At 39.0% G+C, this 27,065-nt stretch overlaps 2 protein-coding genes across 2 annotated transcripts; one reads left to right on the top strand and one right to left on the bottom strand.

Annotated features, from left to right (window-relative positions):
• Positions 1-10: 10 nt before the first annotated feature.
• LOC136265235 (integrator complex subunit 2-like) lies at positions 11-12,455 on the bottom strand. Its single transcript, XM_066060087.1, has 18 exons — positions 11,983-12,455; positions 11,514-11,607; positions 10,976-11,089; positions 10,350-10,687; positions 8,504-9,099; positions 8,384-8,455; positions 7,082-7,199; positions 6,955-7,020; positions 6,491-6,625; positions 5,714-5,999; positions 5,000-5,203; positions 4,878-4,946; positions 4,317-4,518; positions 3,978-4,109; positions 3,688-3,922; positions 1,951-2,070; positions 1,798-1,905; positions 11-493 (listed from the first exon to the last, which is right to left on the bottom strand). Exons 1-18 carry the CDS (start codon positions 12,418-12,420, stop codon positions 53-55), a joined length of 3,768 nt encoding a protein of 1,255 aa, XP_065916159.1. The 5' UTR covers positions 12,421-12,455; the 3' UTR covers positions 11-52.
• On the top strand, positions 12,450-26,800 carry LOC136265234 (rotatin-like). The gene is made up of 24 exons (XM_066060086.1): positions 12,450-12,548; positions 12,630-12,817; positions 12,880-13,303; positions 13,888-13,957; positions 14,491-14,605; positions 14,657-15,154; positions 15,346-16,597; positions 16,921-17,021; positions 17,071-18,441; positions 18,870-19,031; positions 19,288-19,664; positions 19,726-19,779; positions 20,378-20,550; positions 21,917-22,039; positions 22,582-22,890; positions 23,031-23,116; positions 23,160-23,237; positions 23,483-23,609; positions 23,663-23,865; positions 24,058-24,205; positions 26,258-26,383; positions 26,432-26,535; positions 26,580-26,652; positions 26,702-26,800. The coding sequence occupies exons 1-24, from the start codon at positions 12,494-12,496 to the stop codon at positions 26,761-26,763; spliced, it is 6,279 nt and encodes a 2,092-aa protein (XP_065916158.1). The 5' UTR covers positions 12,450-12,493; the 3' UTR covers positions 26,764-26,800.
• The last annotated feature ends 265 nt before the right edge of the window (positions 26,801-27,065 follow it).

Genomic DNA, 27,065 nt, shown 5'->3' on the forward strand with positions numbered 1-27,065 from the left:
GATACCAAACTAGCTTATATAACTATGCTGGTATAATCATCATTACATTCTATCACAGTTTTAATACAGCTGTGTTGACAAGTTGAAGAAAAGTATCTTCAATTCTTTTTATCATTCCAGCATCATCATCATCAGTTTCCTTAGTCTTCTTCTTCCCCTGCCAAGCAGTGTTGATGTATCTGGTGATCTCATCTCTCGAATAATCTGCCAACTTCCCAAGTGACCTGATATTAACAGGTTCACATTGTGTGCTAGAGGTGACCACCCTGCCCAAGTGGAGAAGAAAGTTTGTCACCTCCTGAGCAAGAGGAGGAAATGTCTGACATAATAGGATGGTAGATGGGAACAAAGGAGTAAAGAAAGCATCCAATGATTCTTTGGGAATTTCATTCACAAGTGTAGTTAGTTTAGTAATGATCTGCTGTGCTAGTCCCATTGACTTGGCTAGTGGATACTGGTGGATGACACGGATACCCAATTGAATGGCAAATTGCTATGGTAGGAAACATGGTATGTATACAGCCAGCTAATAATCTAGTCTTGTGTGACTAGATCACTTCAATGAAGTTGATGTTTTACAATTGCTCAAGAGTCTGGAAAAGTGCACAGGTCCAACTATTATAAAGCAAAGGAAGTACGACACTGCATAGTAGTACCCCTGAAACTATGTAATGCCTTTGAAGAATTTTGGCAGAGTTCTCCTTCTACTACCTTTCACTTCATGCAACAAAATTTCATCATGCAATGATGTCACTACTAGTTACAAGTACACAAAAGATTTTGGAATTTTCAACTAGAGTAGGGACCATAGCACATTGATAAAAAGTACTGAAACAAGCTGGAGTAGTGCATGATATTAAATCACAGTAAAACAATAAGAAGTGTTATATATATATATATATATCCCTACTGTGCATTTCCTTGAGCACAGTAGGGATATAACACTTTTTATTGTTTTACTGTGATTTAATATCATGTACTACTCCAGCTTGTTTCAATACTTTTTATCGATGTGCGGGTCCATTGAAAATTCCAAAATCTTTTGTGTACTTGTTTGTTAACTTTTTTTGTAAAATAAAATTATTATAACTGGTGAGCCCACGTATACCGCATCAAAAGAAAGAAATGACGCCACGCACCCCAGCTATTAATTATTGTCTGAAAAGTGAAGTATCTGTTACGCTTCGTTGTCAGCTATGTTCAACCCATTACACAGCATTACGAATCAAGAACTGTTCAAAAAGGCACTGGTAAGTCCATGAAGAATGCATTGTACATACTGTGGTATGCCAAAAGGCATGTGTCCAGCTGAAGCGACGTCAAACCGTAAAAAAAAACCAAGCCCGTAGCCTTAGTTGTTATCGAGTTACGTTTGTCTGAAGGAATCAGTCAGTCAGTCAGTTACCAGAAAATTCTGTTCAATAATTTTAATTAAAAAAAATTTGTTGAAAGCATTTTGGGTCAATCTGAAGGCTTCTTTGGGCTTAGATTTACCTAACCAATATTGCTTCATCATCGTCAGGGAAAAGTGAGACTGGTTTTTGGGTGATGTTTTTTTTCATGGGCCATGCCAAAACTTTTGTGGTCCCTACTATACAGTACAGTATAAAGTAACAACAAAAGTTTTGCTAATTAATGATCTCCAGATGGCTCCTCTGTATATAAACTCTATGTCTCATTCATGTCGTACTTCCTCTACCCCCAGGAGATCTAGAAAGACCAATAAAACCTCCAGCCCTTGAGCAAGTTGATATACCAAAGTAGTGATCAAGTTACACAAGACTAGTCACCACCAACCTGTTTGCTCCTGTCCTTGTGAGCTAACAGCTCTGGTATGAAGTCACTACATATATGCATTGATGGTATACCCTGTACCACTGTGGGTAACAGTTCACTAGGATAACCCTGTAGGATAGTGTGTACAACATGTTAACTGAACAACTGGTGTACCTGATAGTGGACCAGCTTGGTGAGGTTGGGATCAAATATAAACATTTGATGAAGATGGGAACACACCAGTGACTTGATTTCCTCCAGTACACTGAGGTGGTCACCAAATTTAGCAGTAGTCTGAAATACAATGAAATTTTACAAATGCTGTAAGTAGAGTGAATCTTAGAGGTTACTTCTTTTATATCAAGACCAACTCATTATCTCTCTTATACGTCCACCTCATTATAGTGACCATGTCAAATACGGTACCGCCAAAGTGCAACGTCGTTTCTCGCGAGTGCACACAATTAAAAAACTTACTAATTAAAGGGTGTGGCAGCCATTTCGCTAGCGAGTTAGTATCCTGTAGATAACGACTCGCTAGCTAAACGGCTACAATGCCCTTTAATTAGTGAGTTTTTTAATTGTGCACGCTTGCAAGAAATGACGTTGCGCTTGGGCAGTACCGTAGATTCCTAAGGTGTACTTTATGATCTCATTAATAAGACCACCTTATTATAGTGACCATGTCAAGTAGGTCCCAAATACAGCTAAGGTAATAAGACCACCTCATTATAGTGACCATGTCAAGTAGGTCCCAAACCAGGGTTGAAACCGGGTCGGGTCATCCGGGTCACATTTTCTCCGGGTCATCCGGGTCTGACCCGGTTTACAATTTATCCGGGTCTGACCCGGATTGGATCACGTGAGAAACGAAATTGTTCGTTTGACGACGTGGAAACTTATAAACGCTATCGCGTAGCTCTTTTGTGAGCCACGCCCACTTATCGCATTACCAACATACGCTCAGCCATGCCCATTTGTTGGTAAGTGCAGTATGTAGCACGAAACTGAGGGTATCTATGGTGAGTGGTAGCTATTGTCAGTAGGTGAAGACCTTTTTTTTTTGGTCTTCAACCTACAGCTAGGCTGAAGTTGCAATATTTACTCAACACGAATCGAACGCTCAAAATGTAGACTCGTTTGAGACTAGCCAAAACACGTCTCGGCTTTAATTAATCCGGGTCAGTGGGTCATCCGGGTCAGCAGTAGAGACCCGGTTTCAACGTTGTCCCAAACACAGCTAAGGTGTACTTCATGACCTCATTAATAAGACCACCTCATTATAGTGACCACGTCAAAAAGGTCCCAAACATAGCTAAGAGTGTACTTCATGACTTCATGACCTCATTATAGTGACCATGTCAAGTAGGTCCCAAACACAGCTAAGGTGTACTTTATGACCTCATTAATAAGACCACCTTACCATGTCAAATAGGTCCCAAACATAATTAAGGTGTACTTCATGACCTCATTAATAAGACCACCTCATGATAGTGACCATGTCAAGTAGGTCCCAAATACAGCTAAGGTATACTTCATGACCTGATTAATAAGACCACCTCATTATAGTGACCATGTCAAGTAGGTCCCAAACAAGCTAAGGTGTACTTCATGACCTCATTAATAAGACCGCCTCATTATAGTGACCATGTCATGTAGGTCCCTAAGGTATACTTCATGACCTCATTAATAAGACCACTTGACCATGTCAAATAGGTCCCTAAGGTATACTTCATGACCTCATTGATCACATCATCTGTGTAGCATTTTAGTGCAAAAGATGTAAACTCATTAAATCATAATAGGTCTTTTAATGGATTCTCACAATCACCAGGGAACTTATGCATAAGCATTTAAAGTATTGCTGCCACCTCTCCCACCAGCTAAGAATAGATTGAGCAGCTTCCATACCTGATCCTCTTCAGTTGGAAGACACAGCTCCAGTAATAGTTGCACTACAGCACTCTCTTGTGTAGCAATGATCACGTCTCTTAGTTCTTCCCTCTCTTGTAAGACCGTGGGGTTGGCATCTTTTGTGGCCAACGAGACACACTTCTGCACATGGGCGTGCTCACTAAACCACACCCTTGATGCTGCTAGATAAGCAGCTAGAACATGAAGCAAGATCTCAAACAATGGAGGACACCTATATAAAGATAATAGCTATGTGTCACTAGCTAATATAGCAGTACTGCAGGAACCTGAAGACACGAGTATCACTGTTGAGAATTATCATCAGTGGATTCTGATAAAGGTCCTCATGGGAGCACTGCTTGTGAGCCTTCAGCCCTTTTCCCTTTGATCTCATTGCATTGACAGTATCCAGCCACAGTCTATATCACAACATATGATAACACACAAACAGTGATTTAGTGTTAGAAAGAACAGTCGGCCATCAACCAAGTTCAGCAAATGACCAACTAAAATCCATTGTGGTAGGTCAAAATATTTGAAAACCATTTAACAATCTACAAATTTTTTTTCTATTCCAAAAATAGCTGATCATTTTCTGAGTTTGGTTTCAAGCAATCACATCTTACTTTCTGGACACCATCACACTGAGGTATTTCCATATTTGCAGATAAAGGTTTAGTAATCTTCTAGGAATAGCACTGTCCAGCAGGATAGGTAACACATCAGTAATATGGGAGTGGTAGATTGCTAACTGGTCTGGTGAAAGGCCAGCTAATTGTTGTAGTACAACAAGTGCCCTGGAGGGATTGCTGTGAATTGTGACCAAGACTGGAAAGAGAAACAGCAGAGTTAAAAGGTGTCATTATGATAGAAATTGCATATAAGACTCAAAACCAAATTCAGAATTTATTCAACAATCCCTACTTATAACCCAGTGAAACTTGCTTTAACTGCCACCTGTACAAAAAGACCAACTGTTTACAAGATCAACTGAAAGTTCCCCAAGCAAAATGTTGATACAATTTAATGTTTAATGCAGCTACCAACTTAACAATATTATCTTGTACACAGGCGACTGACTGGCTTAGACAAGTTCCACTGTAACAGGATTGTAAATTTGATACTTGCGTGTCTGCATGAGATCTTAAGTCACACTAGAAGATCCTAAGCACAACATATAATCTAACCTTTCCTAACAAGAACTGGAGTTAATTTAATTCTTGGGATCTTCAGCACTAGAGGAGCTGACTGTAGACCTGAAGATAACACGAGGAGTAACTGAAGTGATCACACACAAACAGTCACTCACTACAGTTCTCCTTCTCCTCTTGTTCCATCCAATCCTGTACGAGGCACAAGTGAGGAAGATGAGTGACTAACAGCTTGATCAGTTGAGGGTAAAGTGGAGCATAAAGAGCTTGTTCCTTCGTGCACTGTAGCAGTAGCTTCTTCACCGGTATGAAGTGGAGAACATGAGGACTGTAAGAATGTGGTAGTTCTCCTTGAGGAGTTACTGTAAGAACAACAACAATAAAACAGTGACTAGTCTTACTACAGTACAGTAGGACTAGCATTATGATTACCATACAGTGGGTTATTTGTGAGGGTAAAAATTTATGCAGATTGCCAGTATTCAAAATTTCAAGGGAGAAAAATTTCGCTTCTTCAGCAATGCCATGTTTATTGAGTCCTGGGGGATAGCTGCCAATCAGCAAAACCTTTGAAAATTTCCCCACCTTGAAAAACCCTGCTATAAAGCATCAGAATAAAATACATGACTGTTCTATTAGAGTATTTTATCAACAGGTGTATGTTCTATAGTAGCTGAGTGGAGCTCAGCATGTACATAAATGAAAGCACTTGATTCATCACAACATATTCACTGTTTTGCAATTGAACAGTTACAAATAATACAGGTTTCACCATACGTAGAACTTCTTGCAAAAGTAACTGTTGACAGTGAAATAGCAACTCTCATAAACTTGCTTGCATACAAAAAACAACAACCTATTTGACTACCTACCCAACATTCTCAAGTTAGTCAGGTATGTATCATGGTATAACAGGAGGTAGTAAAGGAAGAGTAGTTGTGCTGCAGTAGAGCACTTGTCTTCACTAAACACTCTCATGATTTCTTCCTCAGAGAACTCCAGATGCCTCATTGTGGGAACAGCAGCATACAACGAATTTCGAGTGTTTTGTCCACTATTGGGACCAAGTACAACGGATGTAACATATTCTTCCAGTAGGGGTGGCAGGATGGGATGAATTGGAGAGGTTGCTTTACACAATTGGTTGTACAGCCATTCCTATAAGGATATTTATACAAATAATGGCAAGAGGTTTTTGAAGATATAATCTGTTCCAAACACTTTAGTAGAAAATTAAAACACAAAATTTGAAGGTAGTACTTAAGCCCAATAGTAGGTTTTCAGATAAGCTTCAACAACCTTCACTGATTTCCAACCGACTCCATGAGTTTGTGAAAAAGAATCAACAGCAGTGTATGCAAATCACTCAGCTAATATTAAATAGTTCACAAGATTCAATCAAAAACTAAATCTGAATCTACTAGTCCTAGCGGTCTACAATGAATCTCTCCAAACTAACTCTTCTAATTAAGGACACAACTCTATAATACGTACAAGTATTTTGGTCCAAACTGATCTGGTTCCATAAATTATCACCTCTGAAAGAGAAAATCTCTTTATTAGAGCAAAATTGGTCAGTCCCAAAAGGCTCCACTCTACACTACTATCTAAAGACATTTGTTACTATAAGATATTGACAATTTGTATACCTTCAGAGGGACATTGTGCTTGGAGAATGATTTTGCCTTCAGCAGTTGCATGACACAGTTAACTGGTAAGAATCCAGCCATGTTAGCATTGAGGTCTTCTGTACAGGAAACACTGACAGCTTGTGAACACACCACCTGTAGCAAAAATGAGACTGTGTGTGTAGAGTGTGTATGTGTGTGTGTGCGTTGTGTGTAATATACTGCCAGAAACTGTTACAATTTTAATTGACAATGTATCAACTTTCAATGTGGTAATGCAATGTGAACAGCATGGTACAGAATCATCACCATTATTTTACCACAATTATTTCGTGATTTATCTTGTGCAATATACTTAAAAACATATCAAACCAGCTACCCTAGCTGTTCAGTGGGTAATTGTGTCTTTACAATGCACAACAATGTACCCACTGATAACATTATATTACACATTGCTACTACATGTACAGTAGGGTTAGACGTACTCTTTCTGAGAACACTTGCAGAAACAAATCTCTAATTTCTCCAAAATCTCCAGTCCGTGGTACATTCTGTTATCAAATACAAACAACACGTCAGATCACATCAAATGACATCATATATCATACTCACTTTAATCTCTAGTCCGATAGTGTCAGATATCAACTCCTCTATCTGTGTCCTCTTGTTGTCATGGAAATGGATAGCAGTCAACAGCAACAGTTCTCCATAAGAGTGACCACCACATTGTCTGTAGCAATGATTAGTGTGATCATGTGAGAGCTTATTTACATTCACCATTTTGACCCTCCATTTGACTATTTGCAATTGTACAAAATATTTGTAGATCAAAATTTTTTTGGTTGTAGGGATGTGTCACTTTCACTGGCAAAGGTATAGTAGGTGGGAAAAAGCAATGAGCAAAACACTGGCATAATAGGTGCAAATTTTCTAGGGACATAAACTGTGCACAAAGATCGAGATACTCTAATAGAACAGTCATGCACATATGATAAAATACATATAGCTAATTGTTGCAAAGTGGCGATCGAGATACTCCAATAGAACAGCCATACCAAATAGTGGGAAGGCTAAAATTCGAAAATAATGAAAATAATTTTTCGTGATTTATCAGAAATAGCTAGCTAGTTACAAGGACCAATATTATATCTTAGAACTTAGAAATGAAAGTATAAACAAAGTGTTTGTTTTCTATTATGATACAATGCCAGCTATAGACCTCAGTATAGATAAGCTGGAAGGAAAAACATGATTCAACTTCACAAGTGTGACACCACAAGTGTAAAAGGAAATTGTTATCCTGACTTAAGTGAAAATAGCTCGAAGCCAACTAGTTGTGGCATAATCTGTAGGCCGTTCAGATGGATTAACCGAACAACACATTTCAAGCTGAGACGCAATTCTACTGAAGCCAGACGGGTGTTTATCAATATGTAAGCTTAACTGAACAATCAACGTAACCACTGTCATTATAGCTTCATCAAATTACTAGTGCGTGAACCCTTCTAGTTGATTATCTAAGGTGCAAAGAGGATCCGTTTTGAAAATATATTTTCGAACTTACAATCAAGTAGTCTTTTCGAAAAGTTGCTACACAGTATGTTACAAGCTAGCTTCTTGCTATACAGTGTACATGGTAAGAGCAAGTGAAGAATGAGATACTCTAATAGAACAGTCACTTTTATTTAAAACGAAATTGTAGCTTTACACTTACAAATGGTCGATATTAACACTGAGCAAAGTAGGTGATTCTTGAAGCACAATATGGAGGATAATAGGTGAAAAATAAAGGAATTGCTGGAAAGAAAAAATAGTTGGGGAAAAAAGCAAAATAGACTTGTCCCTATTGCCGGCTATTGGTGGTTCAGTGCTATCATAGAGAAACCAGGGATGTACACAAAGCGTTTAGCTAACCTGTCAAAGAGGTGTTGATTCTCTAGCAGCCATTTAAACCACTGGATAACAATCTCTGATCTCCCAGGAGGGCTACAGTACAAATACTCCACATGAAAGAACACATAGGCACTTGTCTACCTTATTAAGAAGGGGCAAGCTAACAAGATACTGAAAGCTGCTTCTACAAATTTTACACCAGCTTCGGAAAATGGTGGCGAAGTTCCTGTGAGAAGTCTAAACATGGCAGCACTCTCGTCTGTATTGAAGAACAACCCGTGCACCTTCAGACCACAATATATCTTGATCAGCAGAGTAACAGCTAACACTTCTTCATCTGTCTTTTGTCTGCCTGTAAACAGCTCAAGAGGCTCCGATGGTTCTACCTTAATTCCTATTGACAGACTACTAGCTGTAATGGTGGTGGTGTCCATGTCTTCTAGTACAACATCTTTGTCACTGATCTCTATTTCCATCTGATCAACTAGCTCCAATGTTGATTTGGCCAGCTTTTCTTCTGATAGAGCACCTTGACCAATCACCTTGCTGGATATCACGTTATCACTGATGTTGCCCGAGTCACTGTCCACATCAGAGTCTTGTTCGTCCATTGACATCTTAGTTTCATCATCGCCAACCTTCCCTTCTCTAGTCAAGTTGTCTTGTAGATAACAGGAGACTTGTCTTATCAGGTATTGACGTAACATGCTGAGGGCTGTCCCTGACCGTCTACGATACTACACAAAGAGAAATAAAGTAACACGTAAATCAATTAACACTACAGTGAGCCCTCACTTAGTGGACACCTTTTACTAACACGTTCACACTATCCAGAAGTGTTTTCAACTCGGGTTATTGAACTCGGGTTGGCACTTGTTCACACTACTGCATCTGACACGAGCTCGATAGTGTGAGCGCCGAATACTAATTAGCTAAGACAAGCGCACGAGCTTTTGATTAGAATTGTAGCGAGGAAGCGTAGAACCAGCTGAAATAAGCCGTACAATGTTAGAGACACCATGTTTAAGCTAGTGGATGCTCCTTTCTCCAGGATTATCAACGCGTCGTTTGAGCATAATTGTCACAAAGTCTACTAGACTACAGTACGTCGTAGCCATTTTGAAGAACAGTTTTAGAACATAGAATATACTCGCTGTGTGGCCAACAGAAGCAAGTTATATTGTTAACCTGAGTTGGCCAGCTCGAAATGCGTTCACACTGTACGTTATCCCGAGCCAACCCACCTCTCCTTGTCGTGCCATGCTGGACTGGGTTAGGCACGGCTCGATTGATTCACACTGTAATTTGTTTCAAGCCGTGCCGTGCTCTACCTGGATTAGAGGGTAGTGTGAATGGGGTGTAAGACCACTTCATTATATTGTTCATGTCAAGTAGGTCCCAAACATAACCAATCATGACCTCATTAATATGACCACCTCATTACAGCGACCATGTCAAGTAGGTCCCAAACATAACCAAGGTGTATTTCATGACTTCATTAATAAGACCACCTCATTATAGTGACCATGTCAAGTGGGTCCCAAACATAGCTAAGGTGTACTTCATGACCTCATTAATAAGACCACCTCATTATAGTGACCATGTCAAGTAGGTCCCAAACATAGCTAAGGTGTACTTCATGACCTCATTAATAAGACCACCTCATTATAGTGACCATGTCAAGTAGGTCCCAAACATAGCTAAGGTGTACTTCATGACCTCATTAATAAGACCACCTCATTATAGTGACCATGTCAAGTAGGTCCCAAACATAGCTAAGGTGTACTTCATGACCTCATCCATAAGACCACCTCATTATAGTGACCATGTCAAGTAGGTCCCAAACATAGCTAAGGTGTACTTCATGACCTCATCAATAAGACCACCTCATTATAGTGACCATGTAGGTCCCAAACATAGCTAATCATGACCACCTCATTATTGAGGTCCTTTATAATGAGGTTTCACTGAAAAGATTGTGACTTACTTTGTGTTGTGACAACTTAAGATATTGTGTAAACCAGAACTTGGTTGGTTTGTCTCCCTTTACTATCAGGTTATATAGGAATGGGATGAAGGTTGACCTTTCTTGATTGTAACCATCCTCTTTATCAATACCAATACTGAGTGATGATGAGTTAGCTGCTTCTAGAGCAAGGAATAGGGCCAGTGTTGGATGTTTCAAGTTGTCAACAGCCAAGCTCTGTATGCTTGTAATGACTGGGGGGTGAAGGGAACATAGCATCCGTAATGCCTTTGTCCTACATCTCCCAGAGATGGACACCTCGTCTTGTGCCTCTCCATTCAGCAATAACCTCCTCACCACTACAAATAAACAGTAAACAAATAGGGAATCCCCCTTGTTATGACTACCTAATGGAAAAACCATAAAGGGCTTGAAATTTGGCTCACTTGCAGTACTAACTGCCCCTGAAGGCTTTTATAAGATATAGCCTTCTAAAATATTAGCCACACAAATCAGGGAACTTATAAGCACAAGATCCCAGGACCAAACAAAGCATGTCTACTCATCATAATTCTGAAGTCAAATTGTCAAATCTAAACGGTAAATTATGCTTATCTTTTTGAACTGATTATATTGTTTGCACCTACCTCGGTTAAACGAGTCAGGATTGTTGGCTAGTAGACGACATAGGAGGTGTGGCCCCTTGTGTAACCTTAGTAACACTTCTGATAGTTCCGTGATTGGTAACAAACTCGGCAACTCTACATAATCACAACAAATTACATACGCACATATATTATAATCTGTTAGAATGTAAGGTAGTAATAAATTGTGTTCCCAAATATACCAACAAAATCTTCAACAGTGACTTTTTAAAATAGGAGATTCTACATGACACACAAAAAAAACTAATTTGTATTCCATCATATAGCAGACCCAGCAAGAGTATATTATGAACTCTCAACATGGCTATACAGTGGACCCTCTCTATAACAGACACTTTGGGACCAGATTTGTGGTTCTATATTTGCTAGAGGTAAAGATGTGTTTAGTCAGACCAAAACCTTGTCGGAAAATGAATGTCCTCCCAATGATTTGTACTGCTTGGTATTGTAAAGATACTACAATACATAATAATAGGCTTTTACATATTATACTAACACACATCACACTATAGTAACATACCAGCACTCATTACACAAATCATGTTGGATATTTCTTCAGTGATCACTGAACACTCAAACAATTCTGAAGTGTCAAACTTGAATGGAGCATCGAGCTACAAGAACCAAATATTCAGTGTGAATATGTGCTCTACTAGTACTTGATTATGTAGGTAATATGCCATATGGTTAATAAATTTATTAACAAAACTCTCATAAACATGGGGCAAGTCCATTTCAGTTAACGCATATAAGGGGTAACACACAGATATTTTCCATGTAGGTCGATCTATAATTGCGGTCAAACTCAAAGTCAAGGCCACAAAATTAGTTTTAAATCAAAGATGTTGACATCCACAATCAATAAGTATTTGCACATAGTCACAGCTTGGGAAAGGCTCTTGTCAAAGGTCAAGATGAAATTTACTGAAGGTACTTTGGCTGTGTGATACACCCCTTACAAGTTAACGCATTTACATGATTTCCCCTACCTGGTCCATTATTCTCAGAAGCTCACTGATCAGTAACCGAAACTTGCGGGTGGTGTCAGCTCTCTCAAACTCTACGATTAGTCCAAACTGTAGCGAGCTAACTAGAACATTGTGAACTCTTGAACCACTACTGTCTCCAGCCTGACTCATTTTATTCTTTAACCTCCTCAACTTTTGCACATCAACCTCTATCTCTTTAAAGTCCACATTAAGGTAGGCGGCTATCTGATTCGCTGCTTCAATTTCACTAATGATCTTGTGCGCTACTTTGCGGGCATTGCTCCACGAGTTACTCGTTTGCTGTGTGGGACAACGACATAACGCAAACCGCACCAGAGCTGGTAGAAATGGAATTATATCAGATTCCTTGACATCTAGTAGTGATTTGAAGTCTCCAGACAGCACCACTCTGAACGCAGACGCGCTAGGCACTTCCATGCAATTCGAGTAGGTGCGCACTAATTAGGAATTAATTTAGGACACGCCTCCTGTAAAGGCGCGAAATGCTGTGATGGAAAAGGATGGAGGAAAGGATAAAAGCCTACAGTCTTTGATAAACAAAATAAGTGAGTATTTATATTTAAATTATAGGTAATTGTGAGAAGTTTCACGCGCTCAAGTGCAACTAAGTCACCTCTTTACCATAGACCATCCACTGAGCGAGGTTCGTGGTCGCTCACTAAGGAATATACTATTCAAGTTACAGAACGAGCTGATATCACTGTCAGAATTGGTGTGTGAAGATTTGTTACGATATTTATTGGAGTGGTTTAACTATCCTGAGTGTTCCCATGAGTCTCACGTGCTGGAGCTGATTGATAAGCTTATTGTACAGGTGTTGCTATAGAAACAAGTTCATATTTGTTGCCACAGTTATCATTTTTAATCATGTTACAGCATGAAGATGCAGCCCAGATGTTACTGGAGCTTGGAGGAGTGGAATTCCTGTCACAGTTACGACTACACAGTGACGAGTCACTTCATGGTCCTATCGATGCCATTCTTGACCACATGTTAAACTTAAGAGAGATGTCAATCATCCAATCTGGCTCCATCACTGATACTCACTCTAATAACATGACAGTCATCCCTGCACCAGTTGCCACTGCCACACCCATCAATGCTGTCCTCAGTGCTCAATCATTTGTGACGGAAACTACAACTCTCAGTGGCTTGTCACTTGGTAGTGTTGTACATGTACAAGATTGTGAGACACAAACTGTACAGCCTGAGGGGACAATGGCTGTTGGTCCTGTTGTTGGTACACACGATGAAGGAATTGTGGTTCAACAACCTGGTGACCTTCAAGTGTTCAGTCAGTGTAAGTGACTCATGTATGTATCTATGTGGGCATGCATGTAATGTACACACATACGAATACAAATGTTAGAAGACAGGTATGAGAATTAAATCTTTCAGTGCATGAAGGAAGAATAAGGTAGTATGCCCTTATCTCTTCAATGATTAAACGTTTGAAAAGCTGTACTGAATTTAGTTATTTGTGTAGAATATTCCACTCTATTAATATTTTATTGAGTTTACTCAACTAATTTCGTTTTTTTTTCTTCTTTTTAGACAGTTATTGTCTTGTACATGCACAAAAGTTAATGCAAGTTACATATTTGTGACCGGGCCTGCGAAAACAGGGCATGTGGGCACAAACTACACCCAGTCACACTATAGGTCATATCTCAGTATTGGAACAGAATATTTACATTCTGTAATTTGCCATATAAAGCCAATTAAATGCTTCCTAAGAGCTGAAAATTGCATTGCCATAGCTTAATGGTACAAAAAGTTATGTGTGATGGAAGTTTGAAAAGGTAGGCAAAAATCATGTGCCCACATGCCCTATTTTCGCAGGCCCAGTCATATTTACAACTTGTGTTGTGTTCAATCATTCAGGTCACCATCTCTTATTCCCTTGGATCATCTTGTCTCAGAATGACCAGCACATTCTGTTTGCTACTGATGGGTAAGCTAACTCTGTGTGTGTGTGTGTGTGTGTGTGTGTGTGTGTGTGTGTGTGTGTGTGTGTGTGTGTGTGTGTGTGTGTGTGTGTGTGTGTGTGTGTGTGTGTGTGTGTGTGTGTGTGTGTGTGTGTGTGTGTGTGTGTGTGTGTGTGTGTGTGTGTGTGTGTGTGTGTGTGTGTGTGTGCTTACATGTAGTAAGTAGGCTAGGGGTGGCCAGTATCTACGAGATGATACTTGTACATCCAAATTTCAATGAAATAATATCACCACATCAATATAAATTACTGCTGTCAAATTATGACTGGTCCTGTATAAAGTAAAGTTTGAATCTGTGAAATGTGCTCAGAAAATGTCTGCAAACCAATTTATTTAGTGGCCAGGGTAAAATTCTGAAAGAAATACGTATATCACCTGAACCATAATTCAAGACAATGCAGTACTGTAATAGAGCAGTCAAACAATCTAATATAACAGTCTGTATTATCACAAGCATTCAGAGTCAAAATTTAGTTGGTTATGATTTCTTATTTTTTAGTCGTCTACAAAACAGTGATGAAGTACTGGTGATGTCATCATGTGAGTTCATCTGTGATGTGCTCCTACAAGACTTTCCAGCCGAGCTGTTTCTTCAACGTCCAGTAATAGTGAAGGTACTTGCTACACTTGTAAATTACTATATAGTAACCATCAGCACACTGTAGAGCCTGCTAAAGTTAGTGTCCCTTGTTGGTAGTGGAGCAACTGTGTCGAAGGCATTAGAGTGTCTCTATGAGCTGACATCAGGACTGCAGTATGGGTTGTCATTACTACATGATCCATCATTGGCACACACGGACACTGTATCTAGCTATGTTACTTATATCTCAGCCATACAAGGCTATGGTGGTCTGAGTGAAGACTCTGGGGAGACTGTAGCCTTGCTGAATGAGTTGGAAGACGTTAATAGTGACAAGATGAAACTGCTTCAAGCTGGTCAACTAAGAATTGACCAATACTGTCATATGATTGTCAGACATTGTGTAACGGTGTTACTGGACCTGTTGAACAAGGAACAGTTAGATACTAGCAGTAGTAGTAGTAACAGTAGTTTATTGTGTGGGGTACTGCAACTGTTACATTGTAGTATAGAACTGTTGAGAAAGTCAACATCATATCATCAAGATGATGATGATGATGATGAACTGCATGAGTTTGTACAGGTAAACAATTGTGTTGTGAATTAAATGATAGAATGTGTAGAGACTGTTCTATTAGATTGTTAGTTACATTTTTGTGTGTTCTATTGGAGATAATTCTATTATGCTACATACTCAGTTTCTTGTCAAGAGTCATATTGTGTTGTGTGTACTTGTGCCCATCAGAAGTGTGTGATGTTGGTGTTATCTTGAAGGAATCATTAACTGATTTGGTTGAGGTACTTACTCAATGCATGTCAAAGTGGCAAAGATGTTGTTCAAAGTGTAAGACTGTGTCCCCCCAAGGGGCTGAGGGTAAGGATGTTCATCACCTCTTATCCACCACCTGTACAATACTAACACACATCACATGGTGTTTCAGTGAACTACTATCATTACAAATACCAACTGACACCTGTACTGACCATCTGCCATCCAACAGTGGACTAATTATTAATGATATTATCTTTAATGGATACTTTAGTGTATGTTTTCCGAATATCATTTCTAACCTGTTACCTTATCTTAAACATCTTGATCAGAAGAATTATGATGCTTACACTCAAGCTGGTGAAATGAGGAAGGTGTTTGTTAAGGCTAATTCTTTCCTGATACTTCCAGTAGAGTCTACTTCATTGGAACAGATTCAGGCAGCCATAGAATGCCTACCCAGTCTAGTGTTCCCTCATGAGCTCAATAAAGTGATTGTGGACAAGTGTATGAAACTGTGTGTGAGGTGTCTATCAAGTGGGAACCTCTCTTGTATACCATTACTACTACAACTGACTGGTTACCCATCTGATGGGATTAAAGTGTTAGTATATGAACACCTTGAACAAGCTGTTATTAGAGATAAGCAGCCCACAGATATGTTGCTGACTTCACTTGTTGAATCAGAGCTGTTAGAAGAGCTCGTGTGTTTTGGACTAGGCAGTAAAGTGACAAAGGTTGCCATCTCTTCTCAGTGCATCACTGTCCACTTGCTGACACTTGTTACTTCCAAACCTGACCTCACCATTGCTAACAAATTGTGTGAGAAGTTATGTAACCTTTTACCGTACTTAGAAGCTGGTTTGTGTGACGATGAAGTAACCCAGAAGGTGTTGCAATCATTTATCATACACAAAGATGGTGCTGGCTTAACCCACAATCAAAAGATCACATGTAGTTTACGTCTTATGTTGTCTCGTGTATCAGCTGTCCGTGTGTGGGCATTATCCGTGTTATCTAAACAATTGGTAAATGAGCAATCAGCCAATAAGAGGTCTCCATTCTCCTCACTTGGTGACAGTTTGTTACATGATGTGCTTGTAACTGCCACACCCCCTAGTGGGGAGCACAAGGTGGGAATACAGTGTGCACTAAATAGAGAAGATGTCAGTAAACTGACTAAGCTACTAACCTCTAAGTCACTGGATGTTCCTCTGAAGAAGTCATCCTTGGAGCAGCTTTACATCGTACTACAAGGTAAGTTGTGTAGTCATAGAATACTTAGGCTTCCCTTCAATAGATTAGCTATTAATTACACACGTACTCTACACTACAAACATACTCCACACAATGCACACATTGTACTACTATGGTTAAACAAGATACTCGTACTATAAAATTCTGTCATACTAAATATACTACTGCAATAAAGTATTGCTGTAAAGAACTTCGAAATACCAGCTTGATTCCAACACATATACCTATGATTTCTGGCATAATTGCTACATCGCTATCTTGTACTCTGTCTAGCCATAAAGGTTTATAAAATATTTAACATCATCAACATTGTGTTGTTACAGATTACACACTACATGAAGCTGCTATTCAGGCTGGTGTAATAGATCACTTATTGTCCATCCTCACTGACCAGCTGAAACATGAAGGGACCACAGCTAACACAGTAAGTACATCACTGTTATCATTGCCATTGTATACTTGTGTTCTTGTAGGCTGGTGGTCTGCCATTGCTCCCATCCTGTGTCGGTTGTCTGAGACTGCTAGCTCACACCTCAGCTAGTGTACGGTCACATCTAGTTAGCAACAACACTTTCTTACTGGATGTCCTACGTGGTGTGCTGTTGTGTCAAAGTGATACAGTGTTACGATACAATACCTCTAAGCTACTCTTTTATTTGTTGTATAGTGATATTACAGTGTTCACCCACCCAGCTGTTGGTAATGGGATTGCTGTACCACATCAAATATTTTGCAAACTCCAGCTACCCTATTCTGTGACTGCAAGTTATCCTATTAGTACACATACTACTATACCAGTCATTGATCCCAGTTTACTGAACAAGCAAGCCATACTGGACTTGTTAAGTGTTTATCACCTAACATCAGCTCACTCTAGTATAAATGAATTAGTACAGAACAGCAGTACATCTTCCAACCTCTCATCATCTGATATTATAGTGTTGACCAATATGGACCCTCACTGTGCCCTCCATCACAGCATTATGAGGTTAGAGAAGGCATCAAGTCACAGTGAAGTTGCTGAGTGTTTAGATTACATCAGTATAGTAATGATCAGGCTACCTGTCACTGATTTGTCTGATGAAGTTGTGGACAGGTTGAAACATGTTGTGGGGAAATTCCTTGTCACTGCTCCGGCAAGTGTGGATGATTGCGACCTGTTCTGTCATGTGCTACACTTCTGCTTGCATACCTTCCTCACTTCAGCTTCACTCAGTAAAGCATCCAATGTAGATCATTATGATAAGAAAGCAATCAATGAAAACTTTACTTCTTGGCTGTACAAGCTGAACACTTCAGAGAATTGCTTGTGTCTGCAATTGCTCAGTCATTCTCCAGAAACTTCATCCATTGAGACGGATCTTATACCGGTTCAGAAAGTTGTAATGAAGTTCTATTCCAGTTTGTTAGCTCATTCACCTTCCGGCTTATTTAAAGGTTCATTTTGTATCCAGTTGATGGACACATTGTGTTGTAGACTTGACATGGCAGGGTCACCCAGTTATTATGACCTGCCTTTTTTGGAGACATCTCTACACTGCCTGTTACACCTTACTGCTCAACCGCTTGCCTCTACATCCGTCCACGTGATGGCTCCGTATATGAGACTAGCTGTCTCTCTCAGACAGGTGTTATGGTCATTCATATCAGGTAGAGGTGAAGCATTTGCTTCATTCATGGGCAAAGGAGTAACACTACAAGCTACGTTAGCTCTGTGTCACTTGATGTACAACGTGACACTATTGGATAGTGGAGAGAAATTGTGTTCAGAGTGGATCACTTTGTCTCCTACTGATGTTGGCCTCTCATGGATACATTCATTAATACAAGACCGGGGAGCTCAGGTTAGTATATCGCTATTGTGAAACTTCTCTTAACCAAATTTCTAAATGATAAGGACTTGATAGAACCCCCCTTGTAATAAGGGTAAAGATTGTGATCTGGCTCCATATACATTGCCATTTTATTGCAGCGAAAATTGGTCAAAATTGCATATATAGCCTCTGAATTGTTTTTTTCCCCTATAAAAAGGGCTTTTAAATATATCTTAGCTATGTTTAGGATCTACTTGACATGGTCACTATAACAAGGTGGGGTCTTATTAATGAGGTTATGAAGTATATCTTTGGGACCTATATACTTGACATGGTCATTATGATGAGGTGGTCTTATTAATGAGGACATGAAATACACCTCAGCTATGTTTGGGACTTGGTTTTAATGAGGTAATCTTGGTGTGATTGTCACTATTACACCATGTTGTGTGTCATAGGTACGGTGTGCTGGTTACACACTGATGGGGGTACTATGTACACAGAAGTGTGGTATAGAGGCATTACTAGCCGAGTGTCAGTCAATCCCTCCAGCAGGACTATGGTCAGTGTGTATACAAACGTTACTGAACACACAAGAGTGTGGAATGGTCCGAGGAAAGGTCAGTGCAGTCTATCATTATGTTTAATTAGAGTATTTTGCTGACAAGCTACTTCTAAAAACTACACTCATGTAGTTAATGCCAACCCCTGCTATGAACACTAGATTTATATGAGATTTTAAACTACAGTTTTGTTTTGGTTTTATGTATAACAGGTACCCAGTAAAGCTTATCAATCTAAGTTGGGTGGGTTGTCAGTGGGTCTCAGGGAGTTTCTTCCTCCAAACTTTCACTGCATTACCTTTTTCTTCTACAGGCAGGGGAGGTGGTACTAGAGTTGATCAAGTGTTGTCAACGTCATCAACAATGGGACAAGTTTATCACATGCTCCACACAAGATGATGTTGTATTATTAGGCCTGGAGGCATTCCACACCACCTTACAACACTACAATGTGGTACTATTCCTACAAGAACTGTTGATGTCATTGATTAACAATTCTACACTGTTTAATAATGATAACAATGATTCTAATGTTTTCACTGGTTGCTGCCACCTTAGGCAAATAACAGAAGTGGTCACTCCATATGTCATCTCCTCTCTGTGTCGTATATTACACAACTCTGCCATCTTGTTACCTGATAATTTACCAGCTGTGTTACATCATAATGGAATTGATAGCCTGCTGATCAGGTTTGCCATAACGTGTTTTTACAGGAGTAACTGGATTTTCCTGTTCTTGTTTTTCACCAAGGTTTATGGATGACAAGTTGTTTTCACTGGTTTTACAGGGCAGTGCTCATTCAAGGTAACAACCTACCTAATTCTTAGTATTCTTACCTGTCTTACCACATGTACAGAGGTTTTGAGGCTGCTTGGTATTATTACAGGTAAAACTGTACAAAAGATATAGCCAATGAAATTTACTATTTATCGATTCAATATGCTCAAATTTCATTGGCTACTTCACACATGCTCAACATAGTTGTGGACAACCAACCTCAAAACCTTTTTAATATATCCCCATGGTCTGGTGCGTATACTCAGATCAACAAAGGCCGGAAGTATTTTACCAGCTACTTTAGTACAAATTACTCTATCTGATTCCTAGCTGTTTATCAATAAATGCTCACAGGTGTGTTGATACAATGGACCTCCTTTATTATAGCAGTCTTTTTACCCAGAAAATCCAAATTCTGAAACCCACATACTACACTCTTCTAATAGAATGGTCACTGATATTGTAGCAGTACACACACACACACACACACACACACACGCACGCACACACACACACACACACACGCACGCACACACACACACACACACACAAACACACACACGCAAAACACACACACATCCCATACTGAATATACAGTTACTAGTAGTTGTTACTATTCTTCCAGCATAGTCCTGTTGTCATCCTGGGTATTGATGATGACTGATGTGTCACTATTACTACACACGATGATACAACTGTCTCCTCAGTTATTCCTTAATGGAGTGGCTACTGAACGTCACTTGAACTCTTTGTTCAACTTTATAGCCCTCACCAACGAGAGTTCCACTGACCATGATGGTAACTATATTATGTTAAATGTTTACCTGTGTTGCTGTGGTGTATTGGTGATATTGTGGCATTTTAGGTTTAAGATCAATTTTGTTTATAATTAATTAAAGCCTTGGATGGCCAGTTTATGCTGTTCCTCACTGTATGTACTTGTTAGTATAGTGATGTGTCATCCATTAATTAAAATTAGAGTTGCTGTCTTGTCAGGGTAACCTGGTATTACATTCCCTGACAGCTGGCTGTATTAGGTACACAGCTCACTGTTAGTATAGTATAGCGGCACAACCAAAAAATTGTGTGCTTTTTCATAAAACCATGAAACTTTCCACATAAATAGTACTCCTCAATACATGTATTTTCAGATATAGTGCCATTGCTGATTTGACCTTTGGTGACCTTTACGGCCATTTTTGTACAGAAAATTAGTCATTTTTGTCTTTGACTCCCTGAGGCAGTAATTAACTTGTTAAAACATGGTACCAAACAAAAGATCTTGCTGATAGTAACAACTTGGTTTTTATTTGAAGTCAATAGGTGATTTCATTATTAAGTTATGAGTATTTTTATTAGCTGTAAAATTTGATAAATTTATGCATAATTATCTGCCCACAGGTAATTCACACCTCAAGGGCAGATAAATATATCAAATTTTGCAGCTAATAAAAATACTCATAACTTAAGAATGAAATCACCTATTGACTTCAAATAAAAACCAAGTTGTTTCTATCAGCAAGATCTTTTGTTTGGTACCATGTTTTAACAAGTTAATTATGGAGTTAAAGAAAAAATGATTAATTTTCTGTACAAATATGGCAGTAAAGGTCACCAAAGGTCAAATCAGCGATGGCACTATATCTGAAAATACATGTATTGAGGACTACTATTTATGTGGAAAGTTTCATGGTTTTATGAATAAGTGCACAATTTTTTGGTTGTGCCGCTATACTATGTGTACATAAATGACTCAATTTGGTGGTATAGGTACATTTGTGGTCTTATTACACAGTGATTTGATAAGCACATGCCAGTGGAATCACAGGCATGTGGAATTCCATTAAATTGAATGTATTCTATGAGAACTCTGTTAGAGTGTCTTAGAGCCCAGCAGGGCCTGTGTAATACAGTGGTCCATCCATTATCTGGCCACTGATTATCTAAACGTTCTATTATCCAAATTGTGGAAGTGACTGTTCTATTAGAGTATTTTGCCAAAAATGTATGTTCTATTAGAGTATTTTAACTGTATGGGCTTGTTTACCCTAACTTTTCCATTCTCCAAACACACCTAGGGCCCATTGAGTTTGGTTAATGCAGGGACCACTTTATTAAATACTGAAAGTAGCTCCACAGTTCATTATGTTCTGTTATACTCCAGTATACAGAGAGCTGTTACCACTGTATCATCAGGTGATGTTATTACTGTACACTATTGGGAGGGGATTGAAGGATGGGGAAGTGTTCTTCACTACAGCACACAACCACTGGACTGCCATTATTAGTGAGTTACTTATGCAGGGTAGTATATTATCCACCAGTAGTAGTACCAATAATTTGTAGTATTATATTAAACCTAGTACAGTGACGGACTCTTGGTGATACCTTTAATCATGTACAGTGGATCCTTGCTCATCCGAACCTCAACATCTTGCAGTATCCGAAAATGACCGCTCAATTGGAGTATTTTGTTGTTATATAGTACACATTCTACTACAATAAATGTTTGTTCTATTAGAGAAGTTGAATAGAGCTCTGGTTTCTAAGTAAATCCATTTATTTGTACATTTTGTCTAAATCTAGGAACAAAGCTACGAGGATCCACTGTATTTAACCTTTATGTTTCCAACATAGTTTCCATTTCTAGTACATACAGCCATTCAAATATTGACAATCTTAGTGGCTCAATCACTTTGCCAACATTAAGTTACAAGGTAAATAAATAAGGGTGAATAGTACATCTGTAAATTTTACCCACTCACTGACCAAGTATCACTCCCCCCAAGTTACTACAGCCACACAATATATCATTGTATCCCTCCTTAGCCATGGTAAAGAGGAGTTCAGAGGATCAGACAGATGAATTGACAATAGCTGGTTTCAGCTTACTCAGCCTGGTGCTATCTCATTGGTTCAGACCAGCCACCAATGACCCAGTGGATGAGGCATGTCGGCAGGCCAGGCTGGAGTTACTGGAGGGAACTAGTCAGTCTTGTGACCTGTGTACTCTACTGTTGTCGGCCTATGATGGCAGCTCCTTGAGGGGCAGTGGTCAGAAGGGAAAGAGTTTGTCTGGTCACACGTTAGCTGTGTTACTAGCTTGTAGTGATACTGCCAAGAATACTGCACTGAAAGGTTGTGACATCTAGTGTGTGTCTGTGTCTGTGTGTGTGTCTATGTGTGTGTGTCTGTGTGTTATGTACATGCAGGATAGCGTGTTGTGTACGTATGTGTAGTTTCACTGTGTGATGTGTTATTTAACATGCATATTACAGCTGGACTAATGGAGTCTAGTATTGAAGTGTTGAGGAACTTACACACTAAGCTGTGCATGAGCTCACTGGATGGTGGAAAGAAGAAGGTACAATTACTAATCATAACTCATCACCCACACTAACTCACAGGCATCACCTCTGGTCTCTGAGGCAATACAAACAGTTCATTTACTGAGAAACTTCCTGTACAAGTCAGAGCAAGTGAAGGTAAGAACTTTACTATTAGCAAAGTGGAACCTGATCTTGAGACAGCGCTATCTCCATATGCTCTTGTCTAACTCTAAGTCATGGACTTGTATACTTGTGATGTATTTGGGATTTTAAGTTGGCTAGTTTAGACAGGTGACCTCATTACACAGTGTCCTTAGATCCTGCTATATACCAAAAGGTATCTCGAGAGGTTCCACTGTACATATTATGTGTCATCACTATATTAACATTATCCACTACAGTTAGTTGCTGTACAATGTCAGTTATCAGCTGCTGTACACAAGTTATGGCCGTGGTGTATAGTGGACAGATCTCTCCTACTATCTGTGCTGCTCATGTTAGCCACCTTCACTGCTCGCTGTCCTAAAGGTGACCATTACACTGTCGGGGAAGTTGTTTATTGTATCTCATTTTCCTCACAGCTTGTCTGTCACTGTGCTCCCTCACTTGTGGCTCCACCAGTTTGATGCAGAGTGTTATTAAGGAAGCCACAAGAGTGGTCTCGTCTTACCAGACTCCGACAGTCTCCTCACGTAAACAGCACCATACTGGTATACTAACAGCTGTGTTCAGCCTGTTAGCTAATGCTACACTGTCTACTGAATGTAGAGGATTAATGAGGAAGGTATTCACACATGATCACTATCTGTAGTGGCTCACATATTCAGTTCATTGTGTAAACATTAATTTACGTAGTACACATTGTTACAACATTCTGACTTGACACTCAGCTTTACTTTTATTGCCTACAACATTGTTTACCAAATATAGCCGGGGATAAAATGTATTGTGATACATGTCTGTATTGTTGCTGCAGTTTAGTTTCCTCGACTTGTTCTCCACACTGAGGCCGAGGGCAGAATGTGCTATTCCAGGACGTTCAGTTCTGTTCTCTTGTTGGCTGCAGTTGTTGGTGAACCTCACAAGATATGGTGATGGTCAGCAGATGGTCCTAAAACAACCAGGTGTGGTGTGTGTGGTGTAGTTGGGTAGAATAATTAAACCATAAACATGACTAGCTACCCGTTGGCATATTCAAGGTGATTTAGTAGTGAGTTAAAGGTGTGAGGTGGCTGGGCACAGTTTTCATATGGCTTCAATGGTATTATATAAGTTATCAGATTAGTAATGGGGGGCTGTGGTTGACTACCAGTTTCTGTTATTTGTAAATGAATAAAAATCAGATGTCCAGAAGCCAATTTTTATACTTACCTCCACCCAGTAATGGCAATTTAAAAAAAAATTCAAACATTTGTGCAACATGGTAGAACTAACATGTGAACTAAAAATCTGATAAGAAAAGTAGCTCCAAACAATGGTAGATAATCAGGTAAATAATGTCTAACAGCAAATCCAGTGCTATTGTGCCAAACATGAAGGAAGTATTTGCTGTGAAGGACTAAACTTGGAACTAGTACTGCACGCATCTTAGAGAGTTCCTGTATGTTGTACCTGTTTGTTGTAAAGGATAGAGAACAAAATGCTTTATTGATTTCTGTTAGTATTAGGCACTTTATAGTGATAGCTTGCTTGTTTCAGGTCCTGCAAATTTCATGCTGAAGTTATATTTAGCCACCTTAAGGGTTAGATTCTTGTTTTACCGTATTTACTTGGCTATAATGTTTATTGCCTTAGTTGCAAAAATCTATGTGGGGATTATTCAAAATCAGCTACCAATCAGTGCTCAAAATGATATTTAAGTCTTTATTTCAAAATCGATTGTGGCACCACTCAAGTGTGGCTACTATTGAAGGTGCAGAGTTTTACCAAGGATATATAATTATGGTATTTTTTAAATACTCATTATTCCATTATGAATGTTCTATTAGAGTAGTTTTTGACTGCTCTATTAGAGTGCATCTGACTGCTCAGTATTAGGGTATATACTTTGATCTTTATAGAAATTATAATTCATACCATTGTTCTCCCATAACGTTAGTTTTCTATTGTAGTTATACTTTTCTGTATTTATTCTGTATATTTGTGCTGCCACACTAAGGTAGTCTGGTATTCCTGCTGCAAGCCTGCAAGGTAAAATTTCAGGGGGGTTTACAGAAACTCCTGGTACCAAGAATAACCCCATCAACTCATATAGATAGTTGTGACTAGATCTGTGAAAACCTGGCATAATGGTACAAGCCTAAACACTTTGTTATTTGTGAAGACAGGTCTAATGATAAAATCCTGGATATCATTTTATTCGCCTACTCAAGGGGAGTTCGAAAATCTTAATTTCATTGCAGTAGACTAAAGGATACGTGAGTTGTGGACATTTGTGTATGTCACGTCAAAGCAATTGTACATGATCAATCTTTCTTCACTGATGTCATCCCTGTATGTAGCAAAGAATGGTGATAGAAGGAAAAACTTACCCAGTAACGGACTTCCCTATTCATGGTGAACATGATGGTGCAAGTTGCAACTCTGTAATTCATTGTGTTCATATGTTACAGCCGTTTTTGTAAGCGCCTGTAATTTATTTTCCCAATATTTGTACAAATCAATCTTTCTGTTGTTGCTACTTCATAGGACTGTGACTCCAAAAAGTTGTTGGCATACAAGGCTGAAACTTGGCCAGAGCATACACTTGGCTAAGTAGATTATAAATGTTGAATTTGAAAAATGTGCCATTATGCCGGGTTTTCACAGATCTGGTCAAAAATTGTGACTCATATAAGTTGAGGGTATAGGGCTGGGACGAATATTGAAATTTACCTTTAAACATTTGCTAATAAAAAGTTCGAACATTTGATGCTTTGGTGTTAGCTGTACGAGTTACATAGGGTATGAATGCATGAAGAAGAGTTTTATAATTTGAAGTTTACTTAACCTTCAAACCCACAAACCATTCAAAACTTCGTCCCGGCCCTAGTTGAGAGTATAAGCTTGTGGGTTAGGTTTGGCAGTGTAGGGTGTTATCTACATAGGACTACCTCCTCCACCATAGCAAACAATAGTAGCCCTTTACATGTCAACTAGAGATGTTATAGTTTGTACTATCTGTACTATTTCTACAGATGCAGTAGAGTTGATAGTGGAGTTGTGGCAGTGTGGTAGTGATGGAGCAGTGAGGACAATGGCAGTACTACTAGTACGTAATCTTTGTTTCTATGCTCCAACCAAAACTCTTCTAGCTAGCAATGGTAATATAATCTTGTATGATGAGAGTGTTTTAAAGTGTTATGTGTTAGAAAACTTCTTGGCTCTACTACAAGCAGGACTGAGCTCTCAACGAGTAAAGGATATTGCAATAGCTTCATCTGCCGTGTGGGCTTTGCTAAATGGATGCCGCAAAGTGAGTGTGTATGTAGTTGTATATTAAATGTTATTCTAATCTAGATAAGAGCTTCACTTAAAAGATCACCTTTACCGGGATTGTTACAAACTTGTCATACGATACTACAGGACTCAGGTTAGTAACAGACACACACTGGATAATTCATACATTTCTGATCCTGTAGGAACTGAAGAGCACAAGAAATGTTTAGTGAATGTGTCACATGCAATGAAACTACTGCAATAAAATTGTTTTGTAAATCATATCTTTATTTTATAGTTAACAGCAGGATAACTATACAATTTTATAGGGAGGTAGAATTTGTATCTGTCTGGATCAGTTACAGCATAAGCAGCTCGATATAATTTTCAAATATTTGGCATAGCTGTTCAAACAACAATAAGTACAGAAGCAACAAGCATCACAATATCATTACAGATACTAATGTATGCGACATGAATGCACCATACAAAAATAAACACATTACGAAAAAATGTAGTGTACCAGAATTCCTAATTTCTTGGTATATGATAGTGCTGATATTGCAT

The sequence above is a fragment of the Dysidea avara genome, chromosome 8 (genome assembly GCF_963678975.1).
Source record: "Dysidea avara chromosome 8, odDysAvar1.4, whole genome shotgun sequence".
NCBI lineage: Eukaryota > Metazoa > Porifera > Demospongiae > Dictyoceratida > Dysideidae > Dysidea > Dysidea avara.